Consider the following 16,015-nt stretch of genomic DNA (forward strand, 5'->3'; position numbering starts at 1 on the left):
ATTCAAAGAAATGGGTGGATTCTGTCTGCTTAGGAGGTAAAATGAATAAGGAGATGAAAGAAAGGGAGCCAACACCAGGTTCTGGCTTGAGTGATGGGGCAGGCAATGAGTAGTACATTCACTTAGGAACAGAAGAGATGGAGAAGTTGGCAGTCAGGAGTGGAGATGGTAGGCTAGACCTGTTGTGCCCATGCAGCATTTAAATGAAAATATCTATTTTACATGGGCCTGTACTGCAGTATTAAATACCTGGGTTTGCAGTATAGATTTGGTAAAAATCTGTATATGTTGTCATTGGAGCCACAGGGTAGATGAATTCACCAAGGAAGAATACAGAGGAGGAAGATAGAACTCTGGAAATATCAGCATCTTGGCAGTGGACAGAGGCCCCTTAAGAAAGGCCTGAAAGGAAGTAGGTTCTCAGTTCCCCTACCAGGGATCGAATCTGCATCCCCTATATTGGAAGGGCAGAGTCTTAACCATAGGGCCACCATGGAAGTCCCAGAAGGCATGTCTTTTAACAAAGGCTTCTTTAAGTGTCTACATTTGCCTATGGGGGCAGTGCGGGTTTTTCACCCTGATCATATTGTGAAGTTCATTATAAGCGTAATGAAACAGTTTCTTGGTCAGGTTTTAACTGTTTTACATTATTAAAAATCTGTATTTTACACAACTGCATATGTAATTCTTAATATGGAATGCACAATTCAGCCTGAGTATAAGCACTGCCTCATTTTTTGAGCCATTTCAGCAGACTTTTGCTTTGCTTTAATTATCTGTGCTCCCTCACACTCCTGACCTGCTCATCTCTGTCCCTGTGTATAAAAGAGAAAAATATGCATTTCTAAGAAACAGCCAGTGATGGTGATTGCAAAGGTCTTTGAACCTAGAATTTGGTAAACCTGTGTTGTAGCCCTGGGTTTGCCAGCACATGTTTATGTGACCTCAGCACAACATGTGACCTCAGAGCCTCAGTTCCCTTATTTACAAACTGAAGTGTGATTAGACCAGATTGGTGAACCTGAAATGTCATTTCAACAGTTATTAGCACATTTTATCTCTCAAGCACTATGTGGGAGAGGGTAAGTTATGAATCTCTAGACTAGGTGAACTCTGTTTAACTAGCTCAAACTAGCTGTATGAGTGCTGTTTTTGATTTGGAGGATCAGGCTGAAAGAAGAAAATTACCCAGGAAGTGGGTAAGCAGTGGCCTAATGAGGGGCCAGTTGGGCCATGGTCAGTGAGAAGAAAATCTTATGGTACTGAGTAGGAGAGATTAAAGACTGGAGGCAAAATACTAGAGTCCAGCATAAAGAGTCCACCCCTTAGTTTTCTTTCCAGACTGATTTTTACCTCACCCACCACCTCTGACTGGGAGTCCCCTTCTGGAGCTCTTTGCTGAGATGGGCATTGAGGCTACCTCCAGACTCTTCAGGAGGAATGTGGTGCATGTTCTCTGTCTGAACTGGTTGGAGGAAGGAGAAATGTGTTGTACATCTGCTGTCCCCACAGTCTGGCAGGGTGGAGTACATGGGCTTGTGAAAACTGCTTCATTACAGCAACAAAATCCTAGTGAAAAATAGAATAATTCATAGGATTATTTAGTATAAGGCCAGAGAGAACTCCATACCTTAGTCATCCCTGGAGAGCTACTATATTACAAATTATAGTAATTGAAATAATTTCCTGATTTATTAATATGAAATTTTAAATTTTACATGTAAGTGTTGCTTTTAAGTTTTTGGAAATTGAAGATTATTTAAGCAGGTTCTGATAGGTACTTTTGCCCTTGCATTCTTTCAAAGTATTCATTTTATAGATGGTAACTATATGAAAACAAATTGCCTAGACTCTGCAGGTTCATTTATTTCATCAGATACTGAGTACTCTACGCCAAGTACTGTTCTAGTTGCTAGGGATGCAACTGCTCTCATGGAGTGTGCTTTCAGGTGATGGAGATGAACACATGAGTAATCTCGGTCAGGTGGTAACGAGTGCTCTGAAGGATAAAGTAAGAGGGTGAAGAAATTGGGGGTGTAATGTTAGAGGGAACGCCTTATGATGATGTAATTTGAACAGAACCCTGAACGGAGGGAAGACCAGAAAATGTGGAATATGTTAGTAAAATATTTTTATCAAAACAGTTGAAATAACATTCAGAGACTTGAGTAACTACAGTTTGCTCATTTTAAATAAATGAAATGTTTTATTTTGTACATTGACAAAGCTAAGGTTTGTTTCTGTTTCATAATTTTTCTGTCTGGTACTTTAAAAAGTGAATTTTAGTTAATACCTCAACATGGACTTTTATTCCAAACTCCTTGTCAGATAAATAGAAGAACAGTAGTATTTTGTTGTTGTTATTCAGTCACTAAGTCATGTCCGACTCTTTGTGACCCCATGGACTGCAGCACGCCAAGCTTCCTTGTCATTCGCTGTCTCCCAGAGTTTGCTCAAACTCATGTCCGTTGAGTTAGTGATGCTGTCTAACAATATTGCCTACTAATTAATTATGGTATTAAAACTATCTTAAAGTTTAGTGTGAATAAAATCTTTCATTCTTTATATTTTAAAACTGCTACTGTTACTACTAAAAATGGCAACTTTAAAACTAATGAAAAAACACAATCTTTGAGTAAAGCTGCAAAAAAAAAACAACTTTTATTTCAATGTTTCTTTTTGTGTTCTCTTCTTACAGATTGAAACACAATTAGCCGAGTATCATAAATTGGCTAGAAAATTAAAACTTATCCCTAAGGGTGCTGAAAATTCCAAAGGTTATGACTTTGAAATTAAGTTTAATCCTGACACTGGTGCCAACTGCCTTGTCAAATACAGAGCTCAAGTTTATGTACGTAATCGTGAGTACTTCAGAAGGTTTTCAAGTGATATGATTGATGTCTGCTCATAATATTTATAACTAACAGTTTAAACTTCAGCAGGTCCATAACTCAGGACTAAATGTAGAAATACAACACTGAAACTTGCCTTCTTTCTTCCTGGTAGTAGACACCTGCTCTCTATTGTACCTTACTCTTCGAATTATAAAGCCTCATCTTCCTCTCTTCCTCTAAAAGATTTGATTATATATAAAATAGATGCAAGGATTATTAAGACAAAAATGAGACCTGATGCTTGCTCTCAAGTTGCTACTACTCATCTCAGGGGAGAAATGCAAAATAAATACTTTATACGTGCTTTATTAGACATCTGTATAAGGTATACTAACAAGATCAGTTCTTCTCAATTGAGAGAAGTCTCTACAGCGATGGTGAACCTGGAATGAAATCTTCAAAGATGAGATATTTACGGGGTGATCTGTGGAAAGGTGTCAGGCACAAGGACACACAGGAAGGCATGAAGTATAACAGAGCATTAAGTACCACCAGCGGCCAATAATGAGAGTACTGTACATAATTTTCAAATATGGCCAAGGATTTTCAAAATAGTTTTTAATATAAGAATGTCAATTAAAGTCTAAAACCATGCGTTTTTTCCTCCTGAGAATCATTCATTCATTCCATGAATTATTTATTGAGTATCAACTACATTCCATACCAGCCAGATGCTGAGATAAAATACCCAGAAAGAGGAATTGCCTGGTGGTCCAGTGGTTAGGACTCAGCATTTTCACTGTCAGGTCCAGGTTAAATCTCATGTTGGGGAACTAAAATCTCTCAAGCTGCACAGCACAACCAAAAAAAAAATGTAAAGATATAGTCCCTACTTTCCATATTGTTGTTTATTGGCAGACAGATTTTGATTAAAGAAATCTAAGCTCATTTTCAATAGAAAAAAAGGCATCCAATGAACATTCAATCTCTTACTATATTGTTTCTCAAGCAGCTGCTTGGTAGGTAGGCAGATAGAGTTTACTCACCTGTATTTTGAGTAGTTTGATGTGTTAGTGCAAGAAAACAATTTCTGGATCAAATTACTGTCGAAAAGATTACCCAATGCAAAAAGAATGCACATGCTCAGAAAAGAAGAATCTTTTCTTTGCCCCCTGGAAATAGTTTTACATAATAATAGGACAATAAAAATAGCATCAAGAAGATGCAGCCCAAACTGTCATAAGTGGTATTTGGAGAAAGGTTCTTAAAGAGATTAAAGAGGCAAGTGCATCCTTCAAAAAAGAACAGCCAAAATTTAAAACTCAGCAAAGATTTCCAAAGACCTACTGAAAACATAGTAGGGTTTTGAAAACATGTACAGAGTTTTCTTTTGGAGCGATGAAATTGTTATAGAATGAGAATACCTTGTGAAGGTACTAAATGCCATGGAGTTGTATACTTGAAAAGAGTTGTGGGTGAGAGAAAGCCTCCCTCCTGCCTCCCAGTTTTGGCAAGCCAACTTGAGCAATCGCCAGCTGAGAAACCGTGGCCACTGAGAAATCCTGGGACATCTGACAAAGGCAGGCATAAGCTGAGCTTTCTTACCTTGTCAGCCTCCTAGACCTCCGACTGCAAAAGCCAGTGGAAGGGAAAGTGGTGAGAGCCCCTTTCCTCTCACTCTTGTGTTAAGTCCTGCCACAGGAACTCAGGAAAGGTAGAGGGGGATATTGCCCTCTCCCTGACAGGGTCCAGATCTTCCTCATTCCTTCTGCAGCCGCAGTCCTACTTTGCGCAGCTTCTACATCCAGTCCTTGTTGGTGGACAATCGTCATGTTTCAAGTCTTCTGCTATTACAACACAGTTAGAATGAGGAGCAAACAAATGAAGAAGAAATGTAATTATAAGGCTAAAGAATTGGAAAGGATTAAGGGGAAAACGATGCATCTAGAGAACAGAGCATAAAAATAAAACCTACATATAATTTGTTTTCAAGAAAGATAACATTAAACTACGTGTACTTAAAGAATGTTTAAGTAATAGCAGTGAATCCCAGAATAGAGAAGCCAGTCTAGAGTTTTGCAAGTATTCAAAACCAAAAGCAAGTTACATTCTATAGTTATGAAAATTGCATTAAAATTAGTTCTATTTTCTTATTGATGGTGTATTAACTTAGATTTAAAACATGGTGGCTTCACTTCTTTTCTCCAAAAGATTCCTCATGAGAGAACTTTCGGAATTATGTCATACGTAACCGGCATTCCTATGTGTTTTATAGGCGCCACTCAAGGAACTCTTGAACCAAACTGAAGAAGAAATTAATAAAGCTGTAAATAAAAAGATGGGTTTAGAGGATACTTTAGAACAAGTAAGTAATGAAACAGTTGTTATAAACAAACATAATGTTTTTTGGTTTCCAATTGCTAAGGAATGGATTTTTAATAAAATATGAAAAATGAGAGGTATACCCTTGACCTAGAAACACTTGAAGTAACTTTTTAAGTAACTTAAACATTCTAAGCTTCACATATCATTGATGATGAAGTGATATGAAACTGAGTAAATCTCCCTTTTTTTCTAATGGCAAATCACCTCCTATAACTTGAGGTGATTTAGTAACATTCCTTTTTACAGTAAAAGGAAATTGAGATGGCTACCTTAAAAGTGAGTATATATCTTTTGCAGTTAGAAGTTAACTAGCTATGATTAAGAGACTTCCGTTTATCAGATTCTCCATTCAGGACCATGGAATTCAGGGAGATTGAACTTTAAATGCCTATACAATTCTTGTTTCTGAAAGTAGTTTCAGAAAATTCCTGCTTCTGAGATACTTGAAACATACAATCACCAATATAGCTGAGAAAGAAGACTATTGTATTCAATAACCTTTAGGGTAGGGTAAACCTTGTTATAGTTGATTAAGAAAAGTTAAAAACTCCTCAAATACAAACAATAGGTATTATTTGCAGACTCCAGCCCGCCAGGCTCCTCTGCCCATGGGGATTCTCCAGGCAAGAATACTGGGGTGAGTTGCCATGCCCTCCTCCAGGGGATCTTCCCAACCCAGACATCAAACCCAGGTCTCCCACATTGCAGGCAGATTCTTTACCGGCTGAGCCACCAGGGAAGCCCATTTGTTTATATAACACCAAACAATTAAAGGAACCCCCTAGCTAATTCAACTGTTTGAGAACTATGTGTTCTGGCTAACAGATTTTAATATATAAAAGAAATCCTATCTTTTCTGAGAATAGAAGCTTGTTAATTTTTTCTCATCTGAAAATAAAATCTACGCATTTCACAAATAACTTCGAAAGTAACCCACACTATGTTAACAAATTTTCATCAATACTTACTTTGTATTAGAAAGAATTTTTCACACCTCCCACACATAGAAAAAGTTGTTAGATAAGTGAAGAGTTTCATGATACTATTGTTATTGTAATTTGGGGTTGCTACAAATGTGTGAGTTTTGTGACATCACAGTGTGGGAAAAAGATAAGAATTAGGACTGCTTTAACGGGTGTTCCCCAGTGGTGATGGTTATTTGAGGTGAAGTGTTGGCCTACTTCAGTTTCTCTCTGGTTGGAGTGGGCAGTAAACCTGAAGACTCAAAAAAGTATGAATTTCAAGCAATAGGAGACTCTTGACTGAAATCTGTTTCAGACTGACTTGAAACTTTTTAAAGGCTATAGGCAGGAAAATTTGGACAGTGTAGGGAGGCAATTATGAAATGCCTACTATAGTTTAGGCACCATGTTAATGTCCCAAAGATCAATATAACCAAAGTTTATATGAAATATAAAGTCCCATTCGGAGAAGACTAACATATGCTATTATGCTGATCAGATTTGCATTTTTTTTTTCCTGCAAAACTCCTTTGGTCATAGAATAAAGTGACTGAGAGGGAAGGCAACTGAAATTAAGAGGTTAAGCTGTAGTACTCAGGTAGGAAATTATGGAAATGAAGAAAGGGGACAGGTTGAAGAAATGTTAAGGAGGCAGGACCCAAGCATTTTGTGGCTGAACAAATGCTAGGAGAGAAAGAAGGAGCAACAGTGACTTCCGTTTTTCTGGGGTGGGCAGCATAAATTAGGAGGAAAAACGAGGCTGGGAGTGGCCAGGGCAGTGCAGGAGATGTTGAGCTTGCTGTCCATGAGAGACAACCAAAAGGAAGCTGAAACAATAGATTGAAAACATAAAAAAAGATACCAGGTCTGAAGCCAGGGATGTGGGTGACATTTCTTAGAATGTGTAGAAGAAAGTGGCAAAAGATTGGCAAAGGAAGGAAGTAGAATAGTTGGAGAATAAGCCAAATAAAGAAGAAAAAGTGACCCTAACTAAACTTACTGTGGTAAAGAGTTCACAGTATGTGAAAAGAGGTTTCCGTGGTGGCTCAGACAGTAAAGCATCTGCCTGCAATGCAGAAGACTCAGGTTCAAGCCCTGGGTCAGGAAGATCCCCTGGAGAATGGAACTCACTCCAGTATTCTTGCCTGGAGAATTCCATGGACCAAAGAGTTCACAAGATATACATAAATCATCTTGCTGTACATCTTAAACCCATGCAATGTTTTTTTTTTTTAATTGAAGGATAATTGCTTTATAGTATTGCCTTGGTTTCTACCAAACATCAACGTGAAACAGCCATAGGTCTACCTGTGTAAATCCATGCAACATTATATATCAATTATATCTCAATAAAACTAGAAAAAAAGGGAGTGATCGGTGATGTCATATGCTTCAGAGACTAAAAATTGAAACTATTTTTAACTTTTATAGCCAATTAACAATGTGATAGTTTCAGGTGAACAGCAGAGGGACTCAGCCATACATATACATGTATCCATTCTCCCCCAAAACTCCCCTCCCATCCAGTCTGCCACATAATATTGAGCAGAGTTCCCTGTGCTATACAGTAGGTCTTTGTTGGTTATCTGTTTTAAGTATAACAGTGTGTACATGCCCATCCCAAACTCCCTAACTATCCCTTCCCTCCATCCTTCCCCTCAGCAACCTTAAGTTCATTTCTAAGTTTGTGAGTCTGTTTCTGTTTTGTAAGTTCATTTATATCATTTCTTTTTAGATTCCACACTTAAGAGATGTCATAAAATATTTCTCCTTCTGTCTGACTTCACTCAGTATGACAATCTCTAGGTTCATCCTTGTTGCTGCAGATGGCATTATTTCATTCTCTTTAATGGCTGAGTAATATACATGGTGTGTGTATATATATATATATATACACACCACATATATATATACACACTACATTTTCTTAATCCATTCCTGTGTCAATGGACATTTAGTTTACTTCCATGTCTTGGCTATTGTAAACAGTGCTGCAATGAACATTAGGGTGCTAAAACTAGTTTTTGATTTGACAAGTAGTTTAACCAAGTTAAGATGGCATAAGATAAAATAGCAGTTTGAAATAGTAAAGGTTAAACAGAATAGCAAAACTAATCAATCTGATAAGTACTTTAAAATAATTCCCAAAACCATTCAAGAAAAAATGAGAAATGGATACACTATAAATATGGAGGGAATTTACTTAAATTATGAAGTAATACAAAAATCTATCTTTAAGGAATTTTGCTTATAAGACTAGTTTAAACCTCATACCACAGCCTAACAAAGATACCACAAAAGAAGAAAAACCAATTACACTTATGGATATAAGTATAAAGTTTAAATATTAGCAATTAAAATTTGTTTAGCAAGTATTTTTTTAAGAGTCTGCTATATATGCCTGTACTATTATCAGTGTTGGTGATATAGTATCTGTCTTTGTGAATTTGTTTGGAAAGGTGGGCATGAAAACAATTACAACAAATTCATAACATTTTTGGAGTATAAATATAGCATGTTGTGGATTCTCAATACACCTACCTAAGATAAGCATAAGTTCTTTCTGAAGGAGGTGGTAGATGAGCTGAGTTGTGAATAACAAGTAGGAGTTGTCCAGTGGATACACAAAAGGATACAAACAGACACACATACCTACCTCTGAAGGCCCAGACACCAAAGACCATGACATGTTAAAGAATTACTGTGAGTATAAGTAGGATAGGGAAGAAGCCTGGAAAAACAAAAACCTAATTCTGAAGAGACTTACTTGTTCTTACTTACTGGTAGAATTTTTATTCTGTAGGCAGCGGGTACCACTGAAGGTTTTTTAAGTAAGGGAATAAAACCTGTGTATCTTAGTAAGCTTACAGTGTTGACATTCTGAAGAATACTTTAGGAGCTACATGTGACTGGAGACATAGAATTAAGAGACCTAACAGTATCCTGAGCTGTAAATGGTAAGGAAGCAAACCAACACTATTGCAGTGAGGATGGAGAACAGAGATTTAAAGATTAAAACAAAACAGGGAATTCCCTGGTGATCCAGTGGTTAGGACTCTAAGCTCTTACTGCTGAGGGCCCAGGTTCGATCTCTGGTTACTGCTACTGCTAAGTCGCTTCAGTCGTGTCCGATTCTGTGTGACCCCATAGACGGCAGCCCACCAGGCTCCACCGTCCCTGGGATTCTCCAGGCAAGAATACTGGAGTGGGTTGCCATTTCCTTCTCCAGTGCATGAAAGGGAAAAGTGAAAGTGAAGTCGATCTCTGGTTGGGGGAAGCTAAAAATCCTGCAAGCTATGCAGCACTGCCAAAAAAAAAAAAAGATTCGAGCAGCATTATTTAGTCATCCACTTGGATGTGAAGGTTAAGGAAGAGAGCGAGATTAAGAATGTCCAGGAGTCCAGCTTTGGTATACAATATTAAAGAAAAGTTATTTATGACACTTGTTAGCAATGGTAAGTTAGACTGTATTCAAGAGGGGCTATTACAGTGGAGTTTTGTAGCAGGTGAGAAAGACGGGGCTCATCCCAGATGCAACAAAGAAAAGTGGGAATTTATAGCCAAGGGGCAGGGTGGGGATCAGCAGCTGGAAATATCAGAGTTGGGGTATTCTGTCTAAGCACCATCCTAATAGGTTTCTTTCTGAAGGCCGGCCAAGGTGATGAGTCATCACCTGGAGCGTGGCAGGGGATGAGGAACCTGATCAGATAATTCAGGATGGGAGATTCTGGTTTAAGTGACTTGGCAGGATTCTTGCTTAAAATTGGATAACACAGCAACAAACATGAAAGCTCAAAAGTCAACCTAACTGAGAAGAGTTCAGAAGATCCTGAGTAGTTTGGTCAAAAAGAGATTCTTTGTCAGTGATGATGTTCTATAACCTTGATGAAAAATACGAAGAAGGTTGTAGAACAGAATTTCAGGCTGGGATATGCTGTTGCAGGTCTCTGGGACATCAAAGTAGAGAATGTCCAGTAGGCAGTTGGAGTTTGGAAATAATATAGATACAGGTAGGTATTTTTAGCTTGCATGTAATTAACAGCGAGAAGATTCCCCAGGTATGAGAATGAGCAAGAGCTCTCCCAAGTGAGCAAATGAGAATACAGCCAAAGTGAGACTACTAGGCAGAGAAGGCAATGGCAACCCGCTCCAGTATTCTTGCCTGGAAAATCCCATGGACGGAGGAGCCTGGTAGGCTGCAGTCCATGGGGTCGCGAAGAGTCAGACACAACTGAGCGACTTCACCTTCCACTTTTATGCACTGGAGAAGGAAATGGCAACCCACTCCAGTGTTCTTGCCTGGAGAATCCCAGGGATGGGGGAGCCTGGTGGGCTGCCTTCTATGGGGTTGCACAGGGTCGGACACGACTGAAGCGACTTAGCAGCAGCAGCAGCAGAGACTACTAGGAGGACATCCAAAGTACAAGCAGAGAAAGAGAAATCTATTGAATTAGAAGGACCCCCTCCCCCACCAAGACTTAAAGAGGAAACCAGGAGTTTCCATGATCTTAGAGACCAAGGAAGAAAGTTTCAATAGAGAGTAATCAGTAACCACAGATCTTACTCAGATTAAGTCTGAAAAGTGCACATTGGCTTTGATCATAAAGATGTTCCTCCTGACATTTGCAAAAGCAACATGAACCAGAGGAGCCAGAAAGCATGTTACTGTGGAGTGTAAATGGTGAAACAAGAAGATATTATAATCCAAATAGGTTATTCTTCATGGGCTGCTACAAATCTATTGCAGATGTTTGAATCCAAGGAAAGGCGGTGAAACTGGCTGAAAAGTGCTGTGTGGGAAAGGTTTTTGGTTTTGGTGTGTGGTTGTTTTGTTAGGAGAGGGTTGTTTGGTTTTGAAGATGAGGGGGAGAGTTCAACGGGAAAAGGGTGAAGTTTAAAAAAGCAGGAACAAAAGACGTTGATGGATTTGAATGTGGTCCATGAAGAAATACAAAGGCATGAGATCCAGAAAAGAGCTGAAGAGGTTACTTCTCTTCATGAAGCAAATGTGTGCCCTGCATCCTTACACTAACTGGAAGGAAGAAGGAAAGGTCTCGTGTTGGTTGGTTGGTTGGGGGCAAGAAGTGATGGAATTCCAGTCTGGTGGCTTCTATCAATTATAGAAGAAAAAAATCATCTGGTTAATTGATGATTTCTTTGTTTATAAGTGACTTGAAAGCTAAGAAAGAAGGGAGGGTGGGAGGAAGTCAAATATTAATAGTTCTTAGAAGTTGCAGAATTATTGGCAACTTATTTTTAATTCCTCTCCTGTTTACTGTAATGGAATGTGTACTCATAATCAAAAGGTGGGAGAGGAAATGTCTAATTAACTGGTAGAACTGACATGGCAAGAAGCGCTGCTCAGTTAAAAGTAAACACATTTGACCAACCATGAGGGCCTAGTAGAAGTTCTGGTTATTGGAGTGTCGGTTTTGGTCTTATTGCAAGTGAATTTAATGTAACAGTTTGTTTGCTTCAGAAGTAGCATCTTTAGATTGGAAGCAAAAGTTTATAGTTTCAGTAACTGGTCTTTAAAATGTGAAAGGCAAATGATGCAGAAAAAGTCCTTGGGGTTAGTTTTGAGTTCTGGGCATATGCTAGTTGAATGATCCTGAGTAAACTGCATTCTTTCTAGCCCACTCTCCTCTCTCTCGTGAATAGGAATGTCCCTTTCAAGGGACTTTGGGTGACTGAATGAGAAGTACTGTGTGCAAGAAAAAAAAAAAAAGACTACTATACTGCAAGTTTCTTAAATAAGTTTAGTCATTTTACCATCCTCAGTTCAGTTCAGTTGCTCAGTTGTGTCCGACTCTTTGCGACCCCGTGAATCGCAGCACGCCAGGCCTCCCTGTCCATCACCAACTCCCAGAGTTTACCCAAACTCATGTCCATCGAGTCGGTGATGCCATCCAGCCATCTCACCCTCTCATCCCCTTCTCCTCCTGCCTGCAATCCTTCCCAGCATCAGGGTCTTTTCCAATGAGTCAACTTTTCGCATGAGGTGGCCAAAGTACTGGAGTTTTAGCTTCAACATCAGTCCTTCCAATGAACACCCAGGACTGATCTCCTTTAGAATGGACTGGTTGGATCTCCTTGCAGTCCAAGGGACTCTCAAGAGTCTTCTCCAACACCACAGTTCAAAAGCATCAATTCTTCAGCGCTCGGCTTTCTTTACCATCCTACCTTTTACCAAATAACAATAGCTTCACTAAATTTTTCCCAAATCGTATGTTTTGTTTTAAATTTATGTATGTGTAGAATAATCCTTTTAAAGAAAGACGTCAACTACTTTGTTTCCTGTTGCAAATACTATCCTCTTTATCTAGCTGAAAAAATTCTGTATTAATTACTGGTATCAACTGGTATCAGCACTTGTCAACAGGAAATGAAAGAAACACCTTTTTTTTTTAAGAAACACTTTTTTTCTTCCCCGTTTTGGTTTCAGCTTAAAGCTAAATTTGAACAAGATTAAATGTTAACTTGATTACTCTTTGGAAGAATGCATTGACTATAACCAATTAGCTAATATTATCAAATAAAATCAGTGTGAGTAGTTCTCTTTAACATCCCAGAAAGCACAAATGAAAGCCACATAACTAAAGTAGATAAAATCTAAATAAAGTTAAGACTCCAAAACGGTGGGGAAGGAGTGAGTGGGATGAATTGAGAGAGTATCATTGACATAAATACACTACCATGTGTAAAATAGATAGTAGGAAGCTGCTGTATAGCACAGGGAGCTCAGCTTAGTGCTCTGTGATGACCTAAAGGGGTGGGATGGCGGGGGAGGGAAATGATATATGTATACATATGGCTGATTCATGTTGTACAGCAGACACTAACAACATTGTTAAGCAAATTCTGTTACAATTTTAAAAATAAATAAAAAATAAAACCTATCCATTAAATGAAAAAAAAAAACCTACAGAGCAAAACAGTTTATATTTAAGGACTCTCACAGCTACAGAAAAATAGAAAAACAGATATTGATATCTTTATTTTACTGAGAATTAAGCCAAATTTTTTTATTCCTAACTAATGCCCTAGTATACCATTCTGCATTTAAATATATATTTTAAAAAAAGTCTTCTTGAAATTAACTTTTCTTGGAAAAATATTAAATTTGTATGACATGAAAGATAAAGAGTCCACAAGAACTAGAAGAAAAAAAATGGTTCAGTTAGTTGATAATACAAAAGTTTTATGACTTATTAAGAATTTTTTGATGTATAGTTATGATTTCTCAACCAAAGTTTTATTCCTCAAGTTAAGTACGATGATCACAGAAAGCAGGAGAAGTGTACGAACTCTGAAAGAAGAAGTTCAAAAGCTGGATGATCTTTACCAACAAAAAGTGAAGGTGAGAGTTTTTGCCCATTTGTTTAGGTTCTCCAAAGCCATGTTGATGGACTAGGCACCTGTTCCGACATCAAGCTTAAATCTTTGAGCTATATCCTATATCTTGCCTACAGTAATCTTCTTGTCCAAAGTTTATTGTAAGGAGTTATTTTTTTTTCTAAAGAACTTTTTTCTGGAATTCCGCTATTTTACCATAGACCATGTTTAATATTCTAGTACGATTTTATACTTACATTTGTGATTCAGTATATTTCCTATATACAGGCTTGAAATTACTGCTAAATGAATGCAGTATAGGCCTGTTTGAAAGGTCACATTTATGTTTATAGTATAAAATTTCCGAAAGACCATTTAAAGTACACGTGTAAAGCAGTAAACAATTCTGTAAATACAAATGATGATGCAACCTGATTTTTTTAAATGCTTGACATAAAATTTTTTTTTTCATCCCCCTGTAGTATATAGAATGTGGATAGGATATACTGTGGATAAAGTGTGACTATCCAGTGTGGATAACTGTGACTTTATCCTGATAGGAAGCTGAAGAAGAGGACAAAAAATGTGCCGATGAGCTGGAGTCCTTGGAGAAACACAAGCACCTGCTGGAAAGCGCAGTTAACAAGGGCCTCAGCGAGGCTATGAATGAGTTAGACGCTGTTCAGCGGGAGTAAGTTCCTCTCGCCAAGATCTGTGATGTGTATTTTCTGTTTAATTATTTAACTACTAGACCTGGTTTATTTGCTTGGCTTTACATTATAGAGCTGGTTTGGGGAGAGGGAGGGTGAGTAGAACCAAATGAACAGAGCAGCTTAAGATACTTCCCCTGGATGATACATTCTTCTCCCGTTACAGCTATTGTCCCCTGTTACCTTTCCAGTCAGGAGAGAACTGAATAGTTATAATCCATGGGCTTTATGTTAATTTATATTCAAATACACTCAAAAAACTAAAAACAAAATCTTTCTTTGAGTCTGGAACTATAAACCTTAAAATCACATCTTCCTGTTTCCTTACTTGTAGCCTAGGGATAGGAAACTCAGTTGAAGGTGTTTGGGGCATGTAGTTTTTGTTTATAATTTGAATCCGAACGCCTAAAAGTAGGACTTCTATTCCCTCCTTCATCTGTATTTAATGTTTTGCCCCTGAAAGCATTCACGTTTATAATCCTTTTGGAGACTCAGGTAAACAGTATGCTTCCAAGTTTTATCTGTTAAAGCATGAAGGTTTGGTGCTGTTCAGTGCTGTTGTTTGCATGCAATCTTTGGAAATGTTTTTATTTCTGTTTGATTGCAAACTGGACGTCTATGAATTAGACACAGGGCAAGCAGAACATAGACAACCACAGCCTGGTTTTATTGAAATACGAAAAGAAGTGAGCTAGCAAGAGCTGACATCTTAGGTTTTCTCCTAGACAATTGAAACAAGAGTTTCTGTCCTACAGATGCCAACTAGTCGTGCAGACCACAACTGAAGAGAGACGGAAAGTGGGAAATAACTTGCAGCGTCTTTTAGAGATGGTTGCTACACATGTCGGGTCTGTGGAGGTAAGTGTGTGAAGGTCTTTCCTACGATCTAAGAAAGCTTTTTCAAACTGATATATTTCTGTTCTGCTTCTACAGAAATTAAATGATAGTTTTTATTTCTCTGGAAAATATGATCTAGTAAAAATTTATCAGAAGAGTCTTACATAGCAGTGTGTATTTTGTAGTAATCTGTTTTACATAGGTTTTTAACTAATGAATGATATACCCATATATTGGTATATGATTCATCAATAAAAGGAAAGAAGCACTGATGCATGCTACAACATGAAATGAATGTCAAAAACATGATACTCAGTGAAAGATGCAAAAGTGCACATATTTATGACTCACTAATATAAAATGTCCAGAAAAGGCAGATCCGCAGAGTCAGAAAGTAGATTTATCCTTGCCAGGAGCTGGGGTGGGAATAAGGGCAGATGGGCACAAAGATTGTGGTGAAGCTTATGCAACTCTGTCACTTGATTAAGTTACTCTTCTTGTTCCTTAAGGCGTGTTTGTTTTCATTGAGTTATAATATAAATACAAAAAATAGCATAGCCCTTAATAAAAAAATAAATAATCTGTCTTATTTGCATAAGCAATATACAATGATATTTTATTATATCCAACAGTATATAATGATGTGGCCGGCCCTATTCTACACACGAAAAACATATTAGTACATGTAAGATTTAATTAAGATGAAAGAGCATGTTTTAATGACAAATATTTTTCCTGCTACAAAGCAAGAGTCAACTGAGTCAATCTGAAGATCAAATTGGCTTTATTCAGTGATTCATGTTTTGGGCAGCATCCCATGTGGCAGATAAAAAGGAACTCCAGAAAAGACAAGGTTTTAAAAGTCAGAGGGGGTGGGACAAAGAAGTCATAAATTTAAACAGGGCAGGCAAGGTGGCAAGGTCACCTCCCTTTGTGGGACAGAGGTTCTATT

At 37.9% G+C, this 16,015-nt stretch overlaps 1 protein-coding gene across 7 annotated transcripts in view; it reads left to right on the plus strand.

Annotated features, from left to right (window-relative positions):
* The window catches only part of NDC80 (NDC80 kinetochore complex component), a 34,850-nt gene that overhangs the window by 17,020 nt on the left and 1,815 nt on the right, over nt 1-16,015 (plus strand). For all 7 annotated transcript variants that reach the window (XM_081561879.1, XM_081561876.1, XM_081561877.1 and 4 more), the window contains 5 exons: nt 2,699-2,851; nt 5,110-5,199; nt 13,449-13,541; nt 14,077-14,207; nt 14,982-15,084. In XM_081561879.1, coding sequence (XP_081418005.1) covers nt 2,699-2,851; nt 5,110-5,199; nt 13,449-13,541; nt 14,077-14,207; nt 14,982-15,084 — 570 coding nt within the window. The remainder of the gene's footprint in view (nt 1-2,698; nt 2,852-5,109; nt 5,200-13,448; nt 13,542-14,076; nt 14,208-14,981; nt 15,085-16,015) is intronic.

Source organism: Giraffa tippelskirchi, chromosome 14 (genome assembly GCF_054371585.1).
Source record: "Giraffa tippelskirchi isolate mGirTip1 chromosome 14, T2T-mGirTip1v1.2.pri, whole genome shotgun sequence".
NCBI lineage: Eukaryota > Metazoa > Chordata > Mammalia > Artiodactyla > Giraffidae > Giraffa > Giraffa tippelskirchi.